Source organism: Labrus mixtus, chromosome 7, assembly GCF_963584025.1.
Source record: "Labrus mixtus chromosome 7, fLabMix1.1, whole genome shotgun sequence".
NCBI classification, from domain to species: domain Eukaryota; kingdom Metazoa; phylum Chordata; class Actinopteri; order Labriformes; family Labridae; genus Labrus; species Labrus mixtus.
This window is the reverse complement of record NC_083618.1, coordinates 21,296,731-21,310,647: the sequence shown is the minus strand read 5'-3', so window position 1 is coordinate 21,310,647 and position 13,917 is coordinate 21,296,731. Positions and strand designations below refer to the sequence as shown.

Below are 13,917 nucleotides of genomic sequence, written 5' to 3'. Positions count from 1 at the left end.
TGTGTGTGTGTGCGTGTGTGTGTAGGGGCGAATTACAGAGGAGACTGAAATGAGGCGGCTGAGACGGGATCAGTTTTCATTTGATGTGAGCGTAACAAAGACAAAGTGTATAATAACCAAGGACCTCAGAATAATTCCTTTGAAATTAAAATTAAAATTAGAAAAATGACTGAAATAAATCAAATCAACAATAAGAGTCTGCAGCTATGGAGCAGCTCACGAGGCTGCGCTTGTGTATAAAGGACGTTGCGTTCAAGTCCAAAGCGGAGGTCAGAGGTCTCAGTTCAAACTTCTGACTTTTAAGTGTTTGAGGTGCACAAAACCAAAGAGATCATCGGGCTGACTGAGATAATGTTTTCTTCAAACATCTAAACACACAATGAAACTCTCAGCTGTGCACTGATGTGGATGAAAACATTCACACACTTAGATGTGAACTGGTTCCTCTCCAGCAACCAGTGAATCCGTGACCCTCCGGTTCCCAAGCCAGGTCTCTCCAGACGAACTACTGCCACCCCAGGATTTATCAGGATGCATTTCCAGGTAATCCAAGGGAGGCTTACACATTTAGAAAAAAAAGGTTTTCTTGGATAGGACAGCTGAAGAGAGACAGGAAATTTTGGGAGGAGAGAGTGGGGGACAACATGCAGCAAAGGACCGAGGTCAGATTTGAACCCACAGCCTCTGTACATGGCCTTTTACCTCCAGTGATAGGACAGCTGCAGGCAGGCCCGGCTCTAGAACAAAATGACTTGGTGTGCATCTGAGATTAAAGAGGTCACAGCTACAGTGACCTGCAACAGCAATGAAAAAAAGCATAGGTTTCATGGGTACCGCATGAAGTCTCTGGAGAACAGACAGGTCACGTGCACCTTGTCCTGACCATCAGAACAGGGAGGTAAAAAATCAGGATCTGGGTCGCTGTTGTCATTTGAAAGCATTTTTTACTTATCGTAAATCAAAATGTTGTTATTATTATTTCGCGTCCGTTGAATTGAGGATGCAGACATTTAAAATGAGGGTGCAATGCATCCTTTTGCACCCTCGTCGAACTGGGCCTGGCTGCAGGAAACAAGAAGTGTGGGGAGGAGAGAGAGAGAGAGAGAGAGAGGGGTAGATATGCGTCACAGGGCTGTGGTTAAGAGCTGCACCTGCAGTCGAGAACAGTAGCTTCTGTAATTTGGCCGCCTGCTCTACTGACTGAGATAAACCAGCAGCCCGGTCCGAGCTCATTTCAAGTAACAGGCTGATACTGGAAGAACACTATTATATAAATAATACTTTTATTTATACAGTGCTCTCAATCAAAGGGCTGTACAAAAGTGAGTACAAAAAAACATTTCAGAAACTAAAAACACTTAAAACACAATCAGGCTCTCAGAGAAACATACAGAGAAATCATGACTCATACACAACAGTAAACAGATGGGTCTTTAGCTTAGCTTTAAATACCTCAACAGAACAAGCCTGCCTGATGTCCAGAGGTAAACTGTCTTCTTCCTGACCTTTGGGACACTCAGAAGACCCGTCCCCTGAGACACTACATTTTATGACTTCATCGAGCTGCACCACAGACTGGGAACTCTGGTTTTCACATGATACACCTTAATCTGAAAGATGTAAAAGAGGCTGAAGATCAGCTCAGTCCTCGTTATGGGGGTTAAATGAATGAAGTGCTGTGGCCTCTGTTTATTGGGCTTCTGAACTTATGACCCCTCAATGGTTCTGTTTAATCATAAGAAGTTGTCTAAATCAGTGAAGACACCATGAACTCTTCAGCTAATCACAAAGAGAGATACAAACTCACCACATTTGTCGTCATTGGACAGGGAGGTTGTGAGAGACTGTGATCCGAGAGGTAAATAAAGGTCAGAGAAATGTAGAGGAGGAAAGGCTCATTTATTTCCAAAATACATAAAAAGGAGAACATTTTTGAGTCTGCAGAAAATGGAAATGTTCATGTGAAGTACAAGTATAAGAGTCCCTGTAAACGGGGATGTTCATAACAGGTGAGAGACTCGAAGTGATATAAAACAGAAAGAGCTTTAAAGTTCACTCAGACCACCGCCTGAACGTTCAGCCTCCCTGAAGCTGAAACCGTCTTTAACGCTCGCTCTGCTAGCCAAATATTAAACTCAGCAGGAGCCCCCCGAGGCTCGATAGACCAGCATGCCCTGCAGCAGGGAGAGACCACCCGAACACGGCTGAGTAGAACACACAGACACACACACGCACACACACACACACACACACACACACACACACACACACACACACACACACACTGCAGCCTGACTCAGGTGCAGATCAAATATGCAAGAGTAACAGCTGCACAGGGGTTCGTGCAGGTGGTCATCCTGAGAATGAGGACAGTGTGAATCAGAAATTGTGTGATGGAGAGAGACAGGGCGAGTGTGTGTGTGTGTGTGTGTGTGTGTGTGTGTGTGTGTGTGTGTGTGTGTGTGTGTGTGTGTGTGTGTGTGTGTGTGTGTTGAATGTGTGTGTTCTCGTAGCGGACCATAGTTGAGTCAGACACTTGGCCTCTGATTTCATCACGTCGGTTATGAAAGAGACAGTAAAGTTTAACTCACACTCTCACACACACACACATGGAAACACACACACCCACTAAATTTAACACACACACAAACACACACACACACACACACACACACACACACACACACACACACATTGACAGTGTTCCTCCTGCTCTGTTTCTTCAATATTTCATCATGTGGAGTAAAAACACACTAACCATGTGGAGATAACCTGCTGTGTGTGTGTGTGTTCGTTTGCATGTGTGTGTGTGTGTGTGTGCGTGTGTGTGTGTGTGTAAGCAGGTCAGTCAGGCTCTTTACCTAAGATCAGACACACACACAAAGAGGGCGCAGGTGACACAGACAGGATATCTGCATAATGAAGCTGTGACCTCATTTCCCAGGTGTCTGTGTCAGCGTCCTGCAGGATTAAAAGTCTCTCACGTGTGTTCAGGTAAATAGTGTGTGTGTGTGTGTGTGTGTGTGTGTGTGTGTGTGTGTGTGTGTGTGTGCTGAGGTCCCTTCTGTTGGCACCGGCTGTGAGGTGATCCCTCAGACATCCTCCACCTGTGTGCACACAGCTGCTCAGGTTCAGCTGAAGAGAGTTTGTGGATTAAAACATATGAGGAGTTTTTTTTTTGTGTTGCAATTTATTGGTGTTACTTTATTTGTTCCCCCCCCCCCCCCCAAGTCATTTCGTAAAGCTGATGTTTCTTTAGTTTCTTTATGCTTTGTTTTTTTGTGTGTAATCTCCATAAATACATGCTGCATGTGAAAACAGAATTAATAGGCGACGGAGAAGATTTCTGATTTACGTTTGTAGTCGGAGTAAAATTTCCAGGAAGAGATTCTGCAGGCTTCGGCTGTATGCAGGAAATCTGTCTAAAGACGTAAAAGACATAAAACATGATCAAAAAGACTGGAAGAACGCATCAGAGGGAATAAAAATATATGGAGCAGGAAAACAAAAGAAGGATAAATGAATATGGCAATAAATAAGAGCAATAAGAACAATACAGGACAATAAGAACAGGACTTCAGATGAGGACTGAGGCATGAGAGGAGAAGAAGGGATAGAGGAAAGGAGAAATAAAAAAATGCAATTATGCACCCTATGACCAAAATGTGGGAGCGCGTTGCTAATGGTAACACAGTTTGCATCTTTGGAAAACAAAGTCTGAATTTATTCTTTTCAGACATGAATCCTCTGGGAATCGTGGATGTGTTTCACAAATGTAAATAGATGAGATACCATCCCTTAAATGAGATACTGACAGACCCTTTTAATCCAACAAGTTATTATTATAGCCCTGTTTCCACCAAGCGGGCCGGTTCAGTTTGGTTCAGTACGGTTGGAAAAGGTACCAAATTATGGATTTGTACCGTTCCACTTTTTTGGTACCCTTCTGTCGGGGTGCCAAGCGTACTGATCCAACCCTATAGGTTGGAGCTAGACACACTGAAGTCTGTTGATTGGTCGAAAGAATCTTCACTTCCTGTGCGACAGCGACAATAAAGGACAAATACAAAACGCTTCATGTTTAAATATCCTGCAGATTTGGAGAGAGTCATTTCAAGGCTGTTTTTGTTTTTGTTGCCTCAGAGATGCAGACCTTCCTAGGAATCATGAGTCACATTCTTCTTCTGTGTTGGATTTATTTACACTATGCCACGCTGCTGTGATTTAGTGAAGTGTGAGGGTTTACTGTACTGAACCAAACTGGACCGCTTGGTGGAAACGGGGCTTGAGAGTGAACAGCTGATCTGCCACATGTACTCTTACCTGTGTGAGTGGATTAGAGAGGGGAGGGGGCAGAGGCCGGTCAGGTGAAGAGAGAAAACTCTAACTTTAGAAATGGAACCAGCTTCTAGCTAAACGTGTAACGCATCTGTTGTTGACATGCATCCATACATGTTATTTACTTTCCTGGGATATCTCATCTTATTTATCTCGTGTCCACTGAGTTTAAAAAGCACAAAACAAACACAGGAATCGGCTTAACATGCCCTCATTAGAGTGAGGCTTGGCAGCATGGCTTGTTGTGGTCGGGCAATGACCTGCCTTTTGTTTTGTTTTCTATCTCATGTGGACAGTTAATCATGGCGTTAACACGAGAAAACGTTAAGCTTAGTTAAAGAGATAAATAAGTCGGATGAATGTCCGCTCAGGGCTCCCGTAGTTTGACTTCAGATGGTCCAGAAACCTGTGCTTTAATCCAGACTTATATTATCAGTTTTAATTTTACACTCAAAGTCTGCAGGTACATCTGTGTGAGTCAACCTTTACTTGCTTGTTTCCTGATCCCACATGTGACGAGGCAGATGATCGATTATTAATAGATGAGGTCTCGATTGAGTCCAACAACGTGTTCCACGTGCGTCTGAATTGGAGCAAACTGCAGGTAAACAGCCGAGCGTGTTCGGGAGGTGAACACCTGCTGAGCCGCTGACCGCAGACTAACGATGCAGATTAAGGTCAACAGCAGTGCAGGTCAAGTCAAAGTCTGTGAATGGTGTGTAATCCTCCGAGGGAAAACCCATGTCTACTACACACGATCACACTGTGTGACTTTCTAACAATATCAAAGTCAATACTAATCAAATAACAGTCATTTAACGTTTATTAAGTTATCTTTGATCCACAAATGATGGGTCATAATTTAATCTTTATTTAAACATTCATCTTGTAGTTACACTTGATTATATTTCTTTCATTTTTGTGTAATGTCGTAATTTATAACGTGTTGTATTCAGTGTTGGGGAGGAAAAAAACAAAGTAAAAAAACAAACTGGACAAGGACTAGGAAGCAGGATAACTGGGAAGTAAGTGAGCAGCATTGTTTACCTGACAGACCGGTAAACCCTGAATTAATCCAACAAGTTTACAGTGGACCCTCTGAACCTCCTTTTGGTCTCACCAAAGGTTAAATAGGAGATGTCTCACTTAATTAACTGATTTGAACTTGTCATTTAACTTGTAGTTTAGATTTAGACATCCAATCGCTGTGGATCAACGTTCCTAATCACGTTGAGTCACATTTGGGGACTCTTAACAGTCCACCATGTTTTGATTCTGTTCTCGCTCCTCTCCTAAAAGTTACATTTAGCTTTTTTGGATGCTAAATGCTCATGCTCTTTATAAACAGCGAGGTGCATTTAGCCACCAAGATTACAGCGGAGCCTCTGCACCCCCTTTGGTCTGAGTATGAGCTCAGGACCAGGATGAGGAGTGAAAGAGGCGTTACATCCTCAGCTAACTTGGAATATAGAGTTTAAGTCTTCTATAAAAAAGCATTTTGAAGGTAGATTTTTGGGAATAAAAACTCCCGTAGAGACACAGTGAATCGGCTGACACTATAAATATACGTAGAGTTTGTAAGAGACCAAACAGTTCATATTAAAAAGACACTTTTAGTCCTACAGTTTGTCAGTAACGTGATTTTTACAAAAACATTTTACAAAACAAGCAGCCTGTAATGATTTATCCTAATCCTGTTTAGTTTGTTTCTCCTGGTTGTGTGCCTGTTTATGCTTTCTCTTTTTAATTGCTTATTCCATGAGTGGATCCAGGGGGTGACCAGGACCCCCCCGGGCTATGATTGGCTATTTGCCTTGTCAGAGGCGGGACTTAACCTTACTCAACTTGAAAGTTAATTTGAGTACTTTTACTTTCTGTTACCTTTTTCTTCTTCTAATCTCAGAGGAAAATATATATATATATTTTACTTTTCTAAGTTAATTTTCTGACTTCATTAACTTTAGATTCAGATTTAGGCTACTTAAAAATAAATTGATAGGCTACTAAAGTATGATGCCATATTTTAGATTTAGATGTTTTGTGTGATCTCCAGGAGGGAAATTAAGAAATTACCCTGCATTCAATTAAATAAAGTATATTTAAAAAAAAACTCCACCTTTACCAGCTTCATTATGTACGAACCTAACGACACACTGGTGTTTTGGTCCCGTGTCTGTTTTCTGACGACTGATCGGCTCAGGATTGCAACATCGAGGCTCCGCCCCCTCCGCTGGATGACGACACCGAGGGAGGAAACACCGTAACCAAACAAACCCAGAGCCAGTCCAGCCCAGGTCCTCAGAGCAGAGAGTCCCGAAACTTCTGGAGAGGGGTAGGATACGGGTCTGAGCAGACCAGAGTCCGGAGGGAGTCAGACAGGATCTTAAAACCACACCTTGAACCGGACTTTACTTTCATTTAACCTCGGACAAGAAGGAGCGTACAAGGACTCGGTTGGACTCGTCTTTGTTCGGCTTCGTTCGCTCCAGCCTCGGATTAAACAAAAAAAAAAGTTCGGTTTTTACATTTTGGCATTTTTCGGGTTGTTTTGTTGAACTATTTTTTTTTTAAGTTTGCTGAAGAAGAAGAAGCTCAACACCTCACAGCTGACTGACGAAAAGTTGCGCAACCGACCCGACAATAATAACCAGACAAAGACGTCATCACCGTAGCCTACAGTCAGGCTCCAGTTCTCCCAGTATCAACACATCATCTACTGGATCCACCAGTCCGACTTCAAACTTCTTTTTAAATGGTATCTCCACATAAAGTTCTGCTCCAAAACTAGGCGGACCCTCAGTAACCATCTTTGACTCTAACGTGGTTTCTCCTGGATCTTACTGGTTTCCTGTTGAGTCAGTCCGGACCAGAGAACAAGGTAAGAAAAGAACCACCTGAGAGCATTTTTAAAGTTCACTCAAAGCCTGTATGTCTTTCATTCATAATGTATAAAGGTGCAAATGTTTGCCAAATAGTGTACCTTATGTAACCTAAACTAAACATGCGGAGTTGTACTTTTACAGTGTGATATTTTATATTTTTGTAGCCTATTTTTTTAAAATTACATTTAGGCTACTGATGCCTTTCCATGAAAATAGCATCTGTATGTTGTAGGCTACATGTTCAAGGTGGGGTTCATTTGAATACAGATGTGTCCGTCTCGTTCAGGCTGCAAAAAAAAACAAAAACCATAATTTTTGCGCATTAAAACTTCACCTGTAAACCTCTAACATCTTTTTTTTTTAAATGTGTGAACATTCACTGCTCATTGCAAGGTATGAGCAGCCTCCTTCATGTTGAATGATTTTAAATCATATGATATCAGCCTGTAGTCCTGCATGCAGGTGTTGAGTCATATTGATGTTGGTTAAAATAGAGCAGGAGGTCTCGTGAACAAATCCAGCCCTGACCCAGAGTTAGTCACCCCGGGTCTAAATGATCTTTTACCACAGCTGTGAGGTTTCTGTAGTGGAGTCAAAAGAACTATTTTAACCTCTGACATGTAGTGAACAAAGAATGAAATATAATCCCTAAAAGTCTTTATTTTTGTTAAGTGTTCCTCTACATTATTCACTGTACTGTGGATGTTTCAGACCAGTACCTAAAGGACAGCAGCTGGTGAGTTTAGAGGATCAACTATTAGCCTCAAAGTTCACTCTTTATCTTCTTAATCAAACCTAACAGCCACTTTTCTTATTACACCAGCTGATGGAGGGAGCTCAGGTGTGTGGAGATGTTTCTGTCTTCAGGACTTTCTGTGTTTGCAGACTGCGTGTTTCACTTTAAAGTTCTGGAAACAAAAGGAAGATGATGTTGATTTGGTCCGAAGTATTATTTTTTAAATTGAAGGTTTAACTTTGAGGCTGAAGCTTGAAGTCAGTTCAGACGAGTCCAGAATATCTGAGCTAACTCCGCAAACTGATGCTAAAATCTGCAGACAGCAGGTACAGTAAAAGGAGTTTAAGGTGTAACTTTATGTATAACAGGTTAATAACATACTCAGGTTAATCACTGGAAAATGATTCATTAGATGAAGCAATGATATAAACTCAACAAAAATAAACAGAATCAGCACATCTGACTTTGTGTTGGTACAGATGAACTCAATTTAAAAGATATACAAGTCTGCTGACAGATGCAGACAGGGTAGGCTACCAAAGAGGAAGAAGAATGAAAGTAGCAGGTATAAATATATCGACATATTCAAGTGTTAAAATGTGGAAAAAGAAAACATCTAAAACAAGTGAACAGCTCATGTAGGGTGGTCTGTTTTAGTGCTGAGACATTTGACGATTAACAGAAACTGAATGATTCATGAAGACTGTCTGACTTTATTCTGTTCTGTTGTTTTATTGTTCTTTTCACGAAAGGTGAGGTGATAGTTTGGAGTTGTGTTAGTGACGAGCTTTTCTGGACCTGAAGCTGCAGAAGTATTAAAAAAACGATCAACACATCAGAGAAGACGGAGACAGAAAACGTTTTTTAATGTTGTCTTTATACCATACGACTGTTGGTCGTCAATTCATTCTTGAATTAATTCTCTTAATTCTCAAGGGGCTTTCCATCAATAAACATAATTTAACAAGAGAGACCCCTGGCCAAGGCAGCGGCCAAACACAATCAAAGACAACACAGCAAAACAATAATAAACAACAACATCAGAACAATGACAAACATTTCAAATACAGAATCGACCTCTGATGAACAACAACCGCACGCCTTCTTTATGATGCTCTTTAACGTGTTGAGTGTCATCATGTCTCATTTTTTTTTAACCGAAAGCTGAACATGTTTGTATTTTGGGATGTTTGTCAGGGACAGGAAAAGTTATTTTTAAGACGAGAAATCAGCGCCGACTCTGGGAAATTCCAGTTTTCTCAAAATGTTGACTGTTATCAATTCAAGATTAAATAACATGTGAGATAAAGAGCAGGAAGTGGGACTCCATGTAACTTATAGGACATGTTTGTAAAGATTTCAGAATAAAAAGAGCTGACTTTTTAAAAGCATAATGGTCTAACAAAGATCAATCAGTGGAGTTCAGGACGGGTTTTAGTTCGTTCGACTTTGTGTTCGTTTTTCTTCGTCTGATCTCTGATTGTGAAACCGCGCTTGAACAGAAAGTGATGGAGAAATCTTTGGCAAATAGCTGACGAGATGAGACATCAAACAGCACTGATTCACTGTGTGTGTGTGTGTGTGTCAGGGGATGACGTTGCCATGGTGACACTGTGACTCAGGGTGTTTCACCAGAGCGAAAGCAACGTTTGCTAACAGCAGGTTTCCACACAATGTCAGCACCGAGGCCGCAGGCTCTGAAATACTTTGCACCAAAACCACACATCTATTCTGACTGAGCGTGTGTGTGTGTGTGTGTGTGTGTGGTAGTTGTTGACTGTATTTAAAGCCTGTTTAAACTATAAACTGTTGTGCTCTGATGCAACGATCTGAAAGCTGAAGCGTCTGTCAGCTTACAGGAAGTTTCATCATGAAGCCTATAGACGTGCTAACATGTGAGCAGCGGAGACGCACAACACAGAGAGATGTGATAATAATATCGTTCTTATTACAGTACCAGGAAAATAACACAGAGGAGGGTTTAGAGCGCGGAGGAGGCTTCGGCTGCAGAGTCACCACGCACCAGCAGGGGGCGCGGAAGGGTAGAAATTAAACCAGGAATCAGACTTAAGACTGACTATAACAAAACTTGACAAAAAAAAGTTTCATGTATTAACTTTAGGGTCTCACAACCACCGTTTCTGTGCAGAACATGAAGACAGGATATAGTTAAAGTGTTCGTGAAAGTGGTCATTTGTAGTGATTATCCTGAAGTGAGATACGAGGGCGCAGCTCCGCCCTTAAGTTACGAGCAATCTGATTGGATCAAATCTTGAAATTAAGGTTGTTCGAAGGAAAGAAAAAAAGGATTACATGAACTGACAATTAAAATCTGGTCAATCAAAATATTTATGTTAGTGTTTAAAACTTTTTCTGTAGTTATTTATTACAACGACAGCGACGTATTAGATTAATCAATAAATGTGTTTTAAAGGTTTATTTCAGGGAACATTTATGCCTTTATTTTTTAGAAACAGGACAGAGTGGATAGTAAGAAATCAGGGAGGGATGATTGGGGATTGACATGACAGGAAAGGACCAACAGGCCTGATTTGAACCCGGGTCGCCCGCTTGGAGGACGTCCTCCGTACACAAGGGGTGCAGCAACTAGGCCACCGGCGCCCCAACAATAAATAATGAATTAAATGTAAAGCAGCTGTCAGGATCTTTCATTTTGTGAGGAATTTGGCGCCCCCCTGTGGACAAAGTTTGTAGTTCGTGTTGTTAACTATGCTGGTTGGTCGATGTGTTTTTAGCCGATTCTATTGAAATCTGAAACTTCATTGAAAAGTCTGAAACTTTAGGTGGAAAGCCGCCATTTTTTTTTTTCTGAATTTCTGTTTGTTTTTTGGTGTACGATTTTTACAATTAATCATGGCGTTGGGAAGTGTTGTCCGCAGAAAAAGATACTGAAAACGAGCTCAGAAAAATGTCTTCACTGTGCACTAACTCAACTTTGGTACATTCTTAAACTTTGATCCACTCTGACAAATGTCATTTTTTTAAATAGTTCCTGAAAGTGAGTTTACAACTAACATGAGATGTCACTTTTCTCCTCCAATCACAGATGAGCATGGGCGTGGCCACAGCGAGGTCTCAGAAGTGTCTGAAGAGGTTACTGGACGAGCCCCAAGAAAATTTACCCAAATGCAAAGTTCCCCGTTTGGCTCCCCCGCCTCCGACCACAGGCATACCACCGTACCTGAGGTCCAGAAGCCCCGCCCCCAAGTCTGACCAGAGCCAATCCCCAACCAGAGTGGGGCCGTATATCCTGTTGGAACGCTGTGACGGGGAGGAGACTTACAGGGCCTCGCACGCACAGACTGAGCAGCAATACACCTGTCAGGTAAAAATACCAAGATCACAAATAATGCAAAAAGAATGAAACGATACAGATACGGCAAACACAAACACAAAGTAGTCATTTTAACCTTACATTCTGCCGTGGTCACAGGTGATTCCTCTTCATGGTTACCAGGAGCGCTTAGCTGCCTACACCCGGATCGGTCCCCATGACAATATCTGTGGCCTGCAGGACGTGGTGGTCGGACAGGATAGCGTGTACGTCTTCCTGTCAGGTCACCATGGCGACATGCACGCGTACGTGAGAAGCAGGAAGCGCCTGGGCGAGGAGGAGGTGGGGCATCTGTTCGCTCAGATGCTGAGCGCCGTGGCGCACTGTCATCAGCACGGAATCGTCCTGAGAGACCTGAAGCTCCGCAGGTTCGTCTTCACCGACAAGTACAGGTGAGATAGACAAAACGCAGCAACACTTGCGACCGATGCTGCTCAAGTTGTCTGATTCTAATTCGGGTGTGACCTTTGTTTTCTCTCTGCAGGACCCGTCTCGCTCTGCTCGGCCTAAACGACTGCGTCCTCCTCCGCGGTAAACACGAGGACGACTCTCTGACGGACAGACACGGCTGCCCCGCCTACGTCAGCCCCGAGCTGCTGACCAACGGGATAGGCTCTTACTCGGGCCGTGCCGCAGACATCTGGAGCCTGGGCGTGTCTCTGTTCACCATGCTCATTGGACGATACCCGTTTCAGGACACTCAGCCCGCCGCGCTGTTCGCCAAGATCCGCCGCGGCTCATTCAGCCTGCCTGATTGGCTGTCGTCGCGGGCCAAGTGTCTGATCGGCTGCATGTTGAGGAAGTTGCCCGCGGAGAGGCTCGAGGTGTCCGAGCTGCTGATGCACCCGTGGCTGACCAATCCCAGGACGCCACATCACAACGGGCAAAAGACGCATCACAGCTCAAACAAAACGGCACAAAACAAAGACGAGGACGACGACCAGGTGGTGCCAACGTGGACTGAAAAACACTAACAGACATGTGTTGTTCTCTACTTGTGAGGACCTCCTAAACAAACACCCACTTAAACTTCAGCGCCACAGCTAACCGACCCTGAAACTAAATCTGACTCCAATTAAAATGTGATGAAGGTTTTCTACAGATTTAGCACCCAATGCATCAACCAGATAAAATTAAACCCCCCCTACCCCCAAAGTTTATTTTTTATTATCATGTGATGATTAACAGAGCAGTGCCATGTTTTAATCCTGATGGTATCGGACGAGTTTATCAGAATCACAATCAGGATAGAAAATATGGTATCTGTCTTCACATCTCTATTCCGGACAAAATCTCCTCACAGCCCGTCAAAAACAAATTCTCAATTATTTTAAATTGAAGTGAAATTGGTCCTCACAAAGATAGAAATACAATTGCAGACACACACACACGCTTCCAAACAGTCTGATCCTGGATTACTTGACCCCACCCTCAGGTGCCTTTCACTCACTGCAGCTGCGTCTCAAATCAAGCCCCGCCTCTTTTGAAAGGGATGTGACCAATGGAAATAATTTTCTGTTCAGGTGCTTTTTGTAAACTCATTTATTGGACAACTCTTGTAAAAAGAGGGAGAGAGACTAAAGACGTATCCATTCTAACAACAATATCAAATCATTTCTATTTAAATAGGTTCATATCGACTCCCTGAGCACAGCGCAGGTTCAATTCGAAGTGGACTTTGAAGGAGGCGGAGCTTGAATCGGGATGCAGTTTCTTCCTCTCCGTGTTTACACTACCTGGTTGCTCTTTAAGACTTAAAGTGAAGGATCGATCAGTATTTTAGAGTCGACGTATTTCTCTGTGAAAACACACAAGCAGCCACCAAAGCTACTCTGCTGTAAACTCCGCTTCGGTCTGATCGTCCTTTTTGACGATCACGGTTTAATGGAAGTCAAATGATTGTATGTACATTGTGTTGAATGTATGATTCAGTATCGGGTATCTCAAGATTAAAACTTTACTCACTCTGAAGGTTTTTAAATGGAGAACATGATAACCTGAATTAAAAACAGTTTATTCTGGACACAACATGTTCAATAAATGTTCTCTTGATATTTTATTTGGCCTACCCTCCTCTAATAAAACTGAGAAATGCAAACAGGTTCAATCTGGGGAGCGTTTTCATCCACTGTTTGATGAAAGCACAAAATGTTTTGCACCAACTGAAGTCCAAAAATAACAGAAGAGGTGAATGTACGAGCATGTGAACACTACTCATGTCAACCTGAAACTTCATTTGAAGTGTGAAGGAGCTAAAATAATAAGCCCAAGGTTTTGAATTCAAAAGTAAACTTTGTAATCTTGAGATTTCTGGGTTAGAGCGTTCCTTTGTGTTTCATTTGACTGACTTCTCATAACCCGCCCGGCCTGCAGCCAGCGGACAGGATGCCTTCTTCTGAATCTGTCGTTCAGACCTCATGCACAACTGAAGAAATAATAAAGATGTTTTACTAAATGTTCTGCTCCCGGACTTTTTTCTTTGTTATAAATTAAGAAGACTAGTATTATTTTTTTAGCTCGGGTTACTGAAGGTTCTCAGAGTTTCTAAGTCGGAAATCTGACTTCCTGATGACGTATCAGAGTGGCAACTCAAAATTTCTGACTTG

At 42.5% G+C, this 13,917-nt stretch overlaps 2 protein-coding genes across 2 annotated transcripts in view; one reads left to right on the top strand and one right to left on the bottom strand.

The window, feature by feature from the left end:
* LOC132976955 (CMP-N-acetylneuraminate-beta-galactosamide-alpha-2,3-sialyltransferase 2-like) overlaps positions 1–13,917 on the bottom strand; it is a 259,673-nt gene that overhangs the window by 84,763 nt on the left and 160,993 nt on the right. The gene's annotated exons all lie outside the window — the stretch shown is intronic.
* On the top strand, positions 6,628–13,766 carry trib3 (tribbles pseudokinase 3). The gene is made up of 4 exons (XM_061041258.1): positions 6,628–7,216; positions 11,024–11,302; positions 11,411–11,703; positions 11,796–13,766. Exons 2-4 carry the CDS (start codon positions 11,024–11,026, stop codon positions 12,283–12,285), a joined length of 1,062 nt encoding a protein of 353 aa, XP_060897241.1. The 5' UTR covers positions 6,628–7,216; the 3' UTR covers positions 12,286–13,766.